Source organism: Schistosoma mansoni, chromosome 7 (genome assembly GCF_000237925.1).
Source record: "Schistosoma mansoni strain Puerto Rico chromosome 7, complete genome".
Taxonomy (NCBI): Eukaryota; Metazoa; Platyhelminthes; class Trematoda; order Strigeidida; family Schistosomatidae; genus Schistosoma; species Schistosoma mansoni.
The window spans coordinates 9434819-9448753 of NC_031501.1; the positions used below are offsets into that span (position 1 = coordinate 9434819).

Sequence of the window (13935 nt, forward strand, 5' to 3'; positions counted from 1 at the left end):
TCTTATTCATCGCATGTCTGTCATTCATTTTTGTCTGACTATAAATGTTGATTAATGCTTGCTCATAGCGAGTTGGCTTCCCAGCCATCTCCACTATGCGTCATCTTTCCTTCGCTTGCTTACATTTGCTAATGTGCTCACTGCCTTCTAGCCCATGTTATTTATCAATAAAAATGTAGTTGCTGCTTCCCTTTGTCTTCTGATATTATACACCGTTTACGATGATATAATAACGGTTATCGAGACGATCGATTAACGAAGCACTCCACTACATCGGTACGCTTTGACTTCATAGTTCAGTCGATGACAATATGTTAGCCTATATGCATTATAAATTGAATACAAATAGGGGAGCCATTCAGCTAGTCATTCATACTCATTGTAGATGCTAGAACAATGAGCATCAGTTCGGCTCGTCACGCTAAATCATTACAATGAAGTGTTAGGGTAGTATGAGTGATAACAGTATTAGTAGTAGTAGGAAAGAATAGGTATAAGCTATATGATTTGAGAAACAAATATAGACTACTGGCATAAAACGTTTTCTGGGGTAATTCAGAAACTGAAGATCTGTCAGAAAACAAAGAGTGAATGCACAGTAGCCAATACGAAAAGTTTTGTACCATAATACCGAAAGTCTCTAAACAAATGTTCGTCCCTAGTCTTTCTTCTAACCTACTCCTATGAAAGGCAACATCGCTAACCTAGGTAGGCAGTGGATAGGAATACATATACAAGTCCTAACCACCTCAGTTGATGAACACAAATAACCCCATCAACTAATTTACTACATATCCCAGTACCCTATGTCTAACTTTAACACTGCTCACTTGATTGTTCTACGATAAGTTAGTTAAGAACACTAACCAAGTGTGTGTTGGAATAAATAACAATTATGTGTTTCATAGTAATATACCATCTAATTGAGATTTCTATCCAAAAAATAATAATAATAAAATAAGCTGAATGGAGCTGACTTTTGAAATATCCATTGTTGATCTACAGATGACTGTAGCCCATTAGGTAATACATGGTTATCATATAATATAAAATACAATCCTCAAAAACATACCTTATTTTATAGTTGAATTCATGAGTCAATTGAAGCTAGATCACCGCGGAAAAACCGGATGTGCACTGCTGAGGAGTCCCATAATAGGACGAAACGGTCATCCAGTGCTTCCAGGTTTTCCATGGTGGTCTAGTTTCAATTGACTCATGAATTCAAGTATAAAATTACTAAAATCTCTACAAAACCCCTTCTGATAATAATCATATACTCATTAGTGACTGACTTCAAGCGGTATTTCCTGGAGTTCTAGTGAGAAGCAGTGACCAATGGAGTTCATCTGGGTCTGTTGTGAGATAGTAACTCACTGAACACAATGGTGGACAGTTGCTCAATTTCGTGGATTGGTGGAAGTTATATATTAAAACCGTTGGATGGTGGTTCAGTGTTCTATAGGTTAAGTATTGAACATTTAAAGAAGCCAAAAACACAAATAATTAGTCTTGGAAAATTCGGATGAGTATACAATCCACTCTCGTTTGTAGTTTTGACCTTATACTGGACGATCAACTAAAATGAAGCGGGAATCATCATTTAAGCTATCGTAATCTATGATGGAGGATATGTTTCATTCTCCATAGCTTTGTTAGACTACCAGCCTATCATGCTATGGACGTATCAGGGGTAGCGCAGTCGATTACGATGAAAGAAACATTACAGCATCCAAAAAATCATACTCATAAACTTTATGATTAAAATTATTCTAAAATATCACTAATTAAGTGACTAGATAAAGAAAAACAAAAATTTTTCATAATTGAAATCATGAGTCAATTGAAGCTAGACCACCATCGAAAACCCGAAAGCACTGGACGGTTGTTTCTTCCTATTGTGTCTCCTCAGTAGTGCGCATCCACGATCCCGCCTGGCGAGATTCGAACCCAAGACCTACCAGTATCGCGCCAGAGCACTTAACCGAGGCGGGACCGTGGATGCGCAATGCTGGGGAGCCCCATGCTAGGACGAAACCGCCTTCCAGTGTTTCCAGGTTTTCCATGGTAGTCTAGCTTCAATTGATTCATGATTTCAACTATGAAAATACTGAAATCTCCACCAAACCAACTTCTGATTATGAACAAAAATGACATAACCTCAATTAATAAATACAATACACCTTTAGATAACTTAGAAACATGGAATTTATCTCTAACCGAAAAACAAAAAAAAAGCGATCATTCTATGATCAAATATTATTGGTTGTTGTTTTCTTTCCCATTTAAAAAAAAAGAAAATCGATATTATCGATCAAGCTCTATTGATTTTTTTCAGATTTATACATATCCATTATCTCACTTTTCTCACTAATACTTGTGTCTTTTTTTAAATCGTCAAGGTCAAACATTTTGCGTGGGTGTGTTTTTTTCTTTCTTCTCAACCAATCATAATCTCGAATCAATTCATCAATATGATGAATATAGTTGATGGAAAAAAATCGATAACAAGGAAATTGTGGATAAGTAAATAAGTCATTAAAACTAATTATTGGAATAGGGCAGTTACATCTCACGAGTGCAAGATCGTGGATGCACACTGCACTGAGGAGTCCCACAATAGGACGAAACGGCCGTCCAGTGCTTCCAGGTTTTCCATGGTGGTCTAGCTTCAATTGATTCATGATTTCAACTATGAGAAATACTGAAATCTCCACAAAACCCCTTCTGACACATATATTTATTTAACATTGTACCTATTTCTATGGTATAAAATTAAACCTGATCAAAAGTCAGAAGAGGTTTTGTGGAGATTTCAGTATTTTCATAGATGAAATCATGAGTCGATTGAAGTTAGACCACCATAGAAAACCTGGAAGCACTGGATGGCCGTTTCATCCTATTGTGGGACTCCTCAGTGCAGTGCGCATCTATGATCACGCCTCACGAGATTAGAACCCAGGACCTACTAGTCTCGCGCCAGATCACTTAACCGATAGACTACTAAGCCGGCATCCAACGGTGTTAATGTTTAATTTCAACCAACCCACGAAGTTTGATCAAATGTCTTAGTTATTGAATATGCACTAAGGATATAGTTGAACATGAGCTAAACACCTTAGGTAATACTCTAAGGGAGAACGGATACTTTAGAAAGTTTGTATATATGATTACGAAGGTGTGAATAAGAGGAACAAAAATGGTGAACAAGAAATCCATGTTCGTGCTCCTACAATTCAGAAGGAATTTGGCTAGTGAAATATTACCTCAGAGATTACTCAGAATAAATTAATTATCGGAATAGGGTAGTTACATATATTTCTTTAACTTTGTACTAACCTCTAAAGTATTAAAGTTAACCTAATCAAAAGTCTTAGTTACCGAATATGCACTATATGTTCTAAGGATATAGTTGAAAAAGAGTTCTTAGGGAGAACGGTTACCCTAGGAAGTTTATATGATCACGAATGTGTGAATAGGCCTACAATTCAGACGGGATGTGGCTAGTATTAAATATTAACTCAGAGATTACTTGGAACAATCGAAAAATCTTTCAACATCGAAGCACTTCGATTAGTTTTTTCTACGCGCCCAATAGTGACACGGGCTAAAAGATGAATTACCTGGAATGACCACCTCATTTTGTATATATCAGTTCAACTGCTCATGTGAAGTAAGTTATGTTGGTCAAAGTTCTAGGAATTTACATTTTCGTTCTCATGAACACCTCTCAGTGTGGCTAAGCAAAGGTCTGGTGAAGAAAGTGAACAGCTCGCAATTGGCCTAGTTAGTACAAACTGGCCATGGTGCCAATATAAACCAACCCTTTTCAATTAATAATCGGGTCAGTAGATTTTGATCAAAGCTTGTTAGTTTTAAAGTTCTTCAAACGGCTAAAGCAGTAGCCATCCGGATTAAGAAACTAAAGCTATGCGTACAAAAGAAATATATTAAACCACTTCTCCTCCCACGGCCAACCTCAAGTTCAATTAATCAATAGTGATCCTAGCTATTGAATGACCTAATTTGACTATTGTACTTACGACCTTTCGTATTCAAATATAATTGTCGCTAAATTTCGCGGATTAGTTGAAGTTAGACATTAACACAGTCGGATTCCGGCTCACTGGTATAGAGGTTAAAGGTTTGCTCGTGAGATCGGTATGTCCTGGGTTCGAATCTTGCGAGGCGGGGTCGTGGATGTGCACTACTGAGAGGTCTCATAACAGGTCGAGACAGCCGTTCAGTGCTTCCAAGTTTTCCATGGTAGTCTAGCTTCAATTCACTCATGACCTCAACTGTCAAAATGTATTTGTCTCTGTTATCTTTATTCACAAATCTCATAATTGTTGTGGTTATTATTATTATTACTGTTGATTAAACATCATTTTTAATCTCCCTAATACATGATTCATGTACTTTGCATTCATTCCACCTTATCATGTCTCACCAATGCTTTTTTTACACAATATAGTCTTTCACTAAACATTTGATCGAATAGTAATTGCACTATTTTTGTCTCTCACCCTATTTGACCCATATATATTCGGATCATGGATCTTAAAGTTCAACATAACATATAAACTGATCCAAGTTAACTCCGTCTGTAGCCCTTTTAGAGTTACTGCCTGTCCCAACCTAGGGTAAAGGAGGTGGGTTGGGCATGAGGTCGGCAACCCCATCTTGTAAAAAAAATCTTGCCAACCAGAATAACCGAATCAATGAATAATTATGACGCCTGATTATGAAGGTCAAGATTCTTTCGAAGTCACGAGGCCGATGCCCATTCTAACAACCAGAGCAACAATTTTTATAAGTACATGGCATGTCCGGACAATGTGGGATACCGGGAAGTTCAGTCAAATAGCGACGGAAATGAGGAGATACAGATTGACAGTACTAGGAATCAGCGAAACCTATTAGACACAACCTGAACAACAAACGTTAGGTATGCGAGAGATGCTGCTGTACTCTAGTCACGAAAAGGAAAATGCTCCGCACACTCAGGGATTTGCTCTAATGCTGTCCAGAGAATGCATGAAAATTTATCCGACCAAACTGTGTCGGAAATTGGAAACAGACATGAAAGGGATTATTAGTAACTGGAAACACATAGAAAGGATTTCCTAGGATAGAATTGGATGGAGAATGCTAATGGGCGGCTTTTGTTCCTCCACGAGTAGTAACAAGCGTAAGTACATAAGTAATAAGTCATATTAACGTGAGTGATTTTATTCTGTTTTGTTCGACAATCCTAAATTCAAATGCTTCATTTTTAAACGATACACCTCGCCCTTAACCTGACCATTTTTTCGGATGATTAATTTGGATATATAATTGTAGAATGTAGCATCAATCGGAAGTGGAATACTTAGAAGCAGGAAATTGAATTGAAAAGAACAGTAAGGGGAACAAAGAGAAATTGGAAGAATCATGAAGTGTGTAAAAGACGACTGTTGGAAGATGTGCAAATAAAGTATTTCATGTATGTTTTTCGTATTTTACCGAAACCACTACAACACTGTTAATATATGAGTATAGTTGTGAACGATTCACATCTAGAGGCTGTATTCGTCACGGGTTGATCTCAACTGAGGTACTTTTGAGAAAAGAGAGCAGGAATAAATACCTACGACATTGCTAGGTATCGGAGAACGCCTATCCAATAGAAGTACTTTTTTAGCATTTGATGGAACAGCATCAACTTCAGTCAATTCGCAGTATAGTTAAATAATCTTCCGACTTTTTTAGTGACAACTATTTCACACTCTACTTGTCTGGATTCCATGAATCTCCATAACTGAGATCAATCTGTTACTAGTACAACCTATGAATTAAACTTACTCCACAAAACCTCTTCAATTAAAATATACCAAACCTATCAAATTTCCTTAATAAGACAGTTTGCCTGAAATCTACTTGGACGTGAAGGACAAGTATCCGTTAACATTTTGTGGCCGAAAAGTCTTTTCCTTGTTATGGTTTTCTGGGCTTTTATTAATACAAGAGGCTCCACACTACAAGTAGATCAATGTAGACCAGTGGTCTTGAGTGCTGTCAGAGGTGTGAGGTCGGTTATCACTTCCCTTTTACCCACACCGTGGGAGGGTTCTTCTAGAGGTACTTGAAAACGAAATTCGGTTACGGTTGGTCTTAGTAACCTGAGTGAGTGATCTCAGTGCTCGAGGGACAACTGCTTGAGGTCGGTCACACAGGACATTTTTTTGTTAGCTCCGTACTTGTTGCAAACTTATCACCGGAGACGGATATCCGTGGGATAAGGTATGGTGTGCATTTTTAGGGTCAACGTTTTCTAACTTCATTCTTCCTTTTTAGGATGGTAGCATCGTTGTTATGCTGATCGTCTGAAGGAAATACCTTACTGCCGTCACACCTCTGTACAGTCTGAAATACGACTTCAGTCTCGGACCTTGGGTTTACTGCTTTTAGTCTTACTGTTCTTCAACCGACCTATCTGGGATGATAGGACTTTGAATAACGATTTTTCTAGCCACTGTATTCCGACTAGTTCATCACACTAGACAAACCCGACCGCCATGTCAAGGTAGCAGTGACGGTTGAGTACAAGTTGATATTAGTTGATCGGTTAGTAATGGTAATTTTTATTACATACTGGCATCATTCAGAAGAAAAATGGGGAACAAGAATGAAGCAGAATAGTATTTCACTATTGTCAAGGCGTCTACAGTGATGCAAACACATGATCCCACTCAAGATCAAAACAAAGATCATATGGTCTAGTCATAATCACAATAACTGCGTTTGTTAAAAAGAAATCTGAAATTCAATTGTATGTATTTCTCAACCTTATTCATTCTACCATGCTAAAAGATTTTCTACAAATGAGATCGGTAGTCTACTGAGTCAGTTGTGACTTCACCAATTTCATGAATCACGTTATCGCACCATTATTGTTCGTTAAAGTACATTTTTATAAAGAAAGATGGTCAGGCTATATCATGGATTGGTTGGAGTTAGAAATTAACACTGTTGGATGTCGGCTCAGTGGTCTAGTTGTTAAGCGTTCTCGCGAGAGACTGAAGGTCCTGGGTTCGGTCATCACGCGCAGGATCGTGAATGTACACTGTTGAGGAGTCCCATACTAGGAAGAACCGGCCGTCCAATGCTGCTTTCATGGCACCATTAGTAATGTAGCATTGGTCGGACCATGATCTCAATAAAATCCCAACAAACTCTACAATTCTACACTGACATGTGTAGAAAGTTAATTATATTATTCAACAAGCGTCCATTCTGAATTTATCTAGGACTGAGAAATATGAATTATGAAAGTTTACGACAGATATGAGCTACAATTGTCCGATCATATGTTTTTCAAAAGTATTATTCGCTGAATTTTTATATTTGAATGGAAAGCAATTTACCTCCAGGTTCAAGATGGTGTTGGATGGAGAATTCTAGTGGGAGGTCTATGCTCTTCCACGATGGGTAACAGGAGTAAGTAAGTAAGTTAGTCAAGATGGTGTACAATCATGAACTGACACTGTTCACTAAAATTTGACCTTAAAGCACTGTGAAACCTGAATTTATTCGTAGGCCTTCGATTTGATGGAAAGTAACTATTCGTGAGACAACCCAACGCCATTTTATGAACAACAGTTTCGTACAATGTAATGTTTCACGCATGGATAAACGAGTTGTTTGAAATTTACCTTCGACTAACTTATCTGAAAGTTGACTAATTACACTGTCAAAAGAGTAAATAGTTATACTAACCGCTAACTGAGCTGAATGAAGCATTAGTGAAGTTTTTCTCATAATTAACTAGCTTCATTTGTTATGCTTATACCAGTTAAGTAACCAAAGCATATCACTGAATTGATACAGAAAGTCAGTCATAGTTGAACTAAATAAATACAAGGTTAGGATTCATAGGAATCATGACTTCAATGTGGTTGAAATGACGTAAGTTTTACTTCATTAGAAATTCAGGAACGTAGTAATATGGTTCTATTCCTTGTACTGTTTATTTTTCTATGTTTATTTCTCAATCTGATTACCTTTTAGATCACTGAGCCGGAAACCAGCAGTTTACATGTCTACGGTTGCGTAACTGAGATTAGTTCGTGATGTAAACTACAAAATTCAAAATTCTCTACAAGCCCCTAAAGTTTTGATAGAGTTTTGTTCTCGGAGCTGGATGGTTTGATCGCGTAGCTTTCACCGTTGTTCTGAACGACATCATCAACACAAACGTCGGGTAGAAGTGAAGTGTTTGAATTTCTCCACATGTGCTTCACAGCTTGTCCTGTACACCAAAACAAAGAAATAAACAATGACAGATTTAAGGTCAACAAGAACCTATCAACATCGAGGTGCACAAGACAAGCTGTGAACCACATGTGGAGAAATTCAAACACTTCACTTCTACCCGAAGGTTTTACTGATAATGTCGTTCAGAAGGACGGTGAAAGCTCCACGACCAAACCATCCAGCTCCGAGAACAAAACTCCATCAAAATCATCTACCTGAGCTACAAATCTTTATTCACCAAACCCCCAAATTAATAATAATCATGCACTTAACAGTTACTAATTTCGAGTGATAATTTCAGGAGTCACAGTGAGAAGCAGCTATTGGTTGAGTTCAACTTTTTTAGATTTAACGCAATAACTCACCAACGGCCTCAGGAAGATCGCTGCTCAATAACACGAATTGTTTGGAGCTATGCGTTCAAACCACTCATTGGTGCAAAAGTCATGTAATCGCTAGAAGACTTGAAGGTCTACTGTACAATCCCTAGAGAGGTTGTGGATTTTCCCTGCTAAAAAGTCCAATACTAGAACCAAGCGGATGCATATTACTTTATAGTTTTCAGTGGCTATATCATTAAGTTCAGTCTCTGATTCAAACCATGATATAAATGAATTGCCCAAGTTACTGATCATGATGTTATCTTTAACGAAGAGTGAGCTTATTGTTTCATGCTGGCGTAATAATATAACTAATTAGGTGAATGCTTATTAGTTGTGTGTGGCTGAACGTCGTATGGAAGTTTCTACAGTCGTCAGTCTAAGAGAAGAGATCCAGGAGGTTATTAAGCACAGTGTGCAGAATAATTTGGAAACCAGAAGAGAAGCAAGTCAGTTTAGAACCAACTTTAGTTTCAAAATGCACAAGATGCAAATGAATGACTATAGACTAGGTATAAATATTGCATAAATATTTTGTTATTTCAAGTACCATTCAAGTCTTCAACTGGGTGATGGAAAGTAAAGATGTTACTGGTCATCCAATAACCAGAGGTTGTGGCGCTTTAGGTTTACTGTGCAAGGTATTACGAAGCAAACTATAACTTCAAATATTTAAGGGAGAGAAAAAAGGGTAGACCAAAAAACATATTTTGCCGAGAATGAAGGAAAGACATTAAAAGAATGAGAGCCTAGAACAGAGTTGGTTGGAGAATCGTGGTCGGAGGCCTATACCTCACTAGGTATGACAGGCATAAGTTAGTTTTAAATCAACTAAAGTTGGAAATCAATAGCGCAATGGTTCAGAGGTAAAATACTCAATATGAGACCGGAAGAATATTCGTTTTATACTTGATGCTATTTTGAATTTACATTGATGAGATATAATTTACCAAAATAAAACAAATTTCCATTGCTAATTAGTTATTTAGTTAAAGTTTATTTATGATGTAAACCGCATACAGTTCTCAATAAACTTGAATATTTGTTAGTACAGCGTAATCCGAGAGGCGAAATCCAACTCACATGTCCTCGTCTTGCATCCTGGATCATGGTAACTATCCTATGTACTAACGTGAGCGGTAATGTGGCTGGTGGAGATCGGCTAAATCAACCTCTCTACTTGTACCGGCGAATGATTAGGAAGGCTAGAAAGTGTCATTGCATAACTATTGAGGGTTCAAAAGGATGTTAAAAAGAATGAGTCTGCATCCCCCCCAGGAATACCAAATGTGAGTATTATGTAATGGTTCTGCGTAAGCAGTGCAAAAACAGCTATCCCGCCCCGGTAGTTGTGCCGTGCTTCGATGTAGCACTCTTCTCCAGAAGGGCCTACTAGGCTTCATCATGTTCTTTTGGCTGGAAATAACAGTGAAATCCAGGAATCGGGTTTAGCACCAGTTGGGATCAACTTGGATCCCAGTGATGATGCTCACTCAAATACTCTAGTCTAGTACTTTTCATCTTGAACCTCAACATGTTATTCACTTAGCCATTAAATGTATATAGTTACGAAATTGTTCGACAGGTAAGATTTTGTATTTCACATTAACATTACCAACAAGAAAATGATTGGTATTTCTAACGTCTTTTTTGTCTACTAATGTCAAGAGTTGTACACATTATTTTCGACTATGTATTAATACCATGTTGATAATGTAGTAATACATTAGCCCTCATGTTTCCTTCCACCATTAGTTTTAATAAGGTGTCTTTTTTCCATTTGGCTGAAGTACGTCAAAGTTAGATAACATAATGGTTTCAGATGGATAGTGGCTAGTAGTGGAATCCAGGACGTGCGTTTCATCCTATTTGAGACTCGTCAGCTGGATGTACCTGCATCTCAGACATATTGATGTTCACTCTGGGACTCGAACCTGGTACCTTTCCCTTCAAACGCCATTACGTTATCCACTCAGCTACTGAGTCCTGATAACCACTTGTTTGTGCAATGGGATAGCTGAATTAAGGCTATATCGAGGCAATACGCACAGTATGCATATATGCTAATTAGAGACTGACCAGTTGCAGTCCTAAAACATCAATGGGAAGATTCAAACAAACAATACTAATTGAATTTATAATGGTTTCGGATTTTGATTTTCAAGGAGAAGATGTAAACATTCTATAATAAGTAACTTTTATGGACTAAGATTGTTTGATAAAATCATCATACAATCTATTTTGATGGAGTTTTGTACTCTGAGGTGGATAGTTTTGTCGTGGAGCTTTCATCGTCCTTCTGAACGATATCATCAGAACAAACAATCTATTGTTTATTGAATTAAACTGACAAAATGAACTTAAGCGTGGAATGTCTTCAGATTCAAATGAACAAACGAAGTTGACTTCATAGATTTCAGGAAGAAGTACTTTTTATTAGAAAGTAGAGATAGTTTATTGTTAGTCAAAGGGATTTAGAAAGTAAACACATTTCATTACATATCTGAATGTTGATTGAATGAGCTACAGTTAGGACTTGATTCATTGGGGATTGAGTAACCAATAAAATTGATATAGAATGATCAATAAAACGGAGTGATTTTAATGAAACAACCACTGAATCGTTGTTTTGTCCTCTTATGGGACTCCTCAACAGTTGGCAACCACGACCATATAAAATCAAACCAAGGAACTTCTGTCTCGATTGCGAATGCTAAACCTATTTAATTCACAGTTCACAACAACTAACAACACAATAATATTGTTCATTCATCAATAGGATTCAATGCAGAGTAAAATTCTGATCTCATTCAAGGTAATAGATGTTCAGCGCAGTATTTATTTATATTCTAACAATTTCAGTCATAACTCCGCCTGTAGCTCTTTTAGGTCTACTGCCGGTCTCAAGATCGGGTAAGGGAGGAGTGTTGGGCATAGGGTCGGCAACCCTATCCCATAGAGAACAACTTTGCTAAAAAACACTAACCACAATAAGTAGTTTCAGTCATATATATATCCATTCAATATAATTTTACTTATTTAATAATCACCATGGAGAAAATCCATGTACGAGAGTGGAACTTTTCCGTCAAGTAATTGTTATGCAGATAAACATGCCAGACTTTCTTGACGTTGTATGGTTGAATGGGATATAATATGGTAGTAACTATCATAATTGTTTTTGATTCATGTATTATCAGTCTAAATCTGATTTAGTAGACCAATAATACAAAGCCTCCTTGAGTATTTATTCGGGTCCTCTAGAATTGGAGAGTTGTCGTTGTCAGAGTCAACAAATGAGGGAAATATTAAAGAACATGGAGACAATCAGGTCGAGTTTTCTGTTTCCTCATACGGCTAAAAACATTTCTTATATGTTGGACAACCCATCAGTGATTGCTACAACCATTCTACCTCCCAAAAAATTTATTAGAATTCTATATGCAGTAAGTCAATCAGACAGTCATACACACCGTAGAACTTGACACATATGAAGCAGTTCAAATTGTCACTTTAAATTAACACAGTGAGATAAAATATTTTAAAAACAAATACTAATCTCGCGAGGTGGGATCGTGGATGCGCACTGCTACTGAGGAGTCCCACAATAGGACGAAACAGTCGTCCAATGCTTCCCAGTTTTCCACGATGGTCTACCTTCAATTGACTCATGATTTCAACCATATATATAAAAAAAATACTAGAATAGTAAGAACAGTAAAAAAAGATATAGGAAGATTCCCCACACTGAAGTTTTCGAAGACATCTGTGCCATACATCTGTGTTATTTTAAATGATTATAGGCTGTCTCAGAAAGTCTTTAATTAATGATTTAAATAATTGAGTGGACTTCAACCAGCTAATCTAGACACATCAACATAGTTCAATCCATTTGTCAACGTCTTCCTAGATTGGTGCCAAAAAAGGTAGGGAGTTAGACATGTTATGCTAGTAATCCCATACAAAATGTTTTTTAAAATAAGAGTAATTCTACTTACCAGGTATTTCTTGATTATGATTAACAGACCACATTGGAGCTTGTGAATCACTAATACTTTGTGTAAATAATCCACCAGCTACACTAATCAATTGTTCTTGTGTTGTAATCAATATACGTAATGCTTGTCTAGATGATGTATGTAATTTAGGTAAAATGGTATTTGTTGTTCCATCATGGGTAACAGCAAGGAGTTCGTCTTCATCATCGTCATCATCATCATGAATACGATGTTGAAATTTATCACGATTTCTTGTGGATAAGATATTAGATTCACGTTCAGCTGTTGTCCATATATAACAACCACGTTCAATATTATCCGTATGCTCTTAGATACAAATTTTAAAAAAACATTCAACATAGTAATAATGTTCAAATCTAAATGCATACATTATAGACCATTCACAAGTACGTTCCCTTTCGTAGATCCCCGTACATTTATCCCCACCCTCTTGTTTTGTTTGTCCAAATGAATAAATAGAATGATTCAATTGAATAAAATGACAAAAAAGGGTGATTCACTTTCCCTAGTTACTCATTCTCTTATAATTCCCATGGCAATTAAATATTACTTATATAATAATGATTTAATCCATATACAATATATCCACTTATTCATAGACTAGGGATAGAACAATTGTGAGTAAATGAATGAATGCCAAATTTTGTACTAATATATTTATATTTGTATAAAGAAAGGTAAACAAACTAAACTGTTTAAATCGATTATTGTTTTTTCCCCGGAAAATGATTTCATCGATCCATGAGTAGTAGTTTCTAAGTAAGTAACTATTTATGATTTAATAAAACCCCCCTTTTACTAACATCACCTTTTCCTATTTCATTCTTATTAGATGAACAGACATTCTCTAACTTAAGTGACAATCTTCTAATTCTTAGAAAGAGTAACTAACTAAGATGGAAATTTGAGAAATGAATTAGAATTCAGATTACTGATTTGTGATTGGTTGAAAATATTGTTTCCAACTACATATGTGTATATGTATATATGTAGATAATATGCAAACATGATTAGTTGTTAAGACTAAAGGAAAAGGGGGGTGACTAATTTACATGTATAGATTTATAATATAGAGAGTTTATTATCAGAAGGGGTTTTGTGGAGATTTTAGTATTTTTATAGAGTTGAGATCATGAGTCAATTGAAGCTAGACTACCATGGAAAACCTGGAAGCACTGGACGGCCGTTTCGTCCTATTATGGGACTCCTCAGCAGTGCGCGTCCACGAACCCACTCTCGCG

At 36.7% G+C, this 13935-nt stretch overlaps 1 protein-coding gene across 1 annotated transcript in view; it reads right to left on the reverse strand.

Moving 5' to 3' along the window:
• Positions 1–13935, reverse strand: part of Smp_139400 (putative tensin) — a gene marked incomplete at both ends in the record, with an annotated part of 109035 nt that overhangs the window by 63287 nt on the left and 31813 nt on the right. Inside the window, one exon of the mRNA XM_018798809.1 lies at positions 12674–13000. Coding sequence (XP_018653714.1) covers positions 12674–13000 — 327 coding nt within the window. The remainder of the gene's footprint in view (positions 1–12673; positions 13001–13935) is intronic.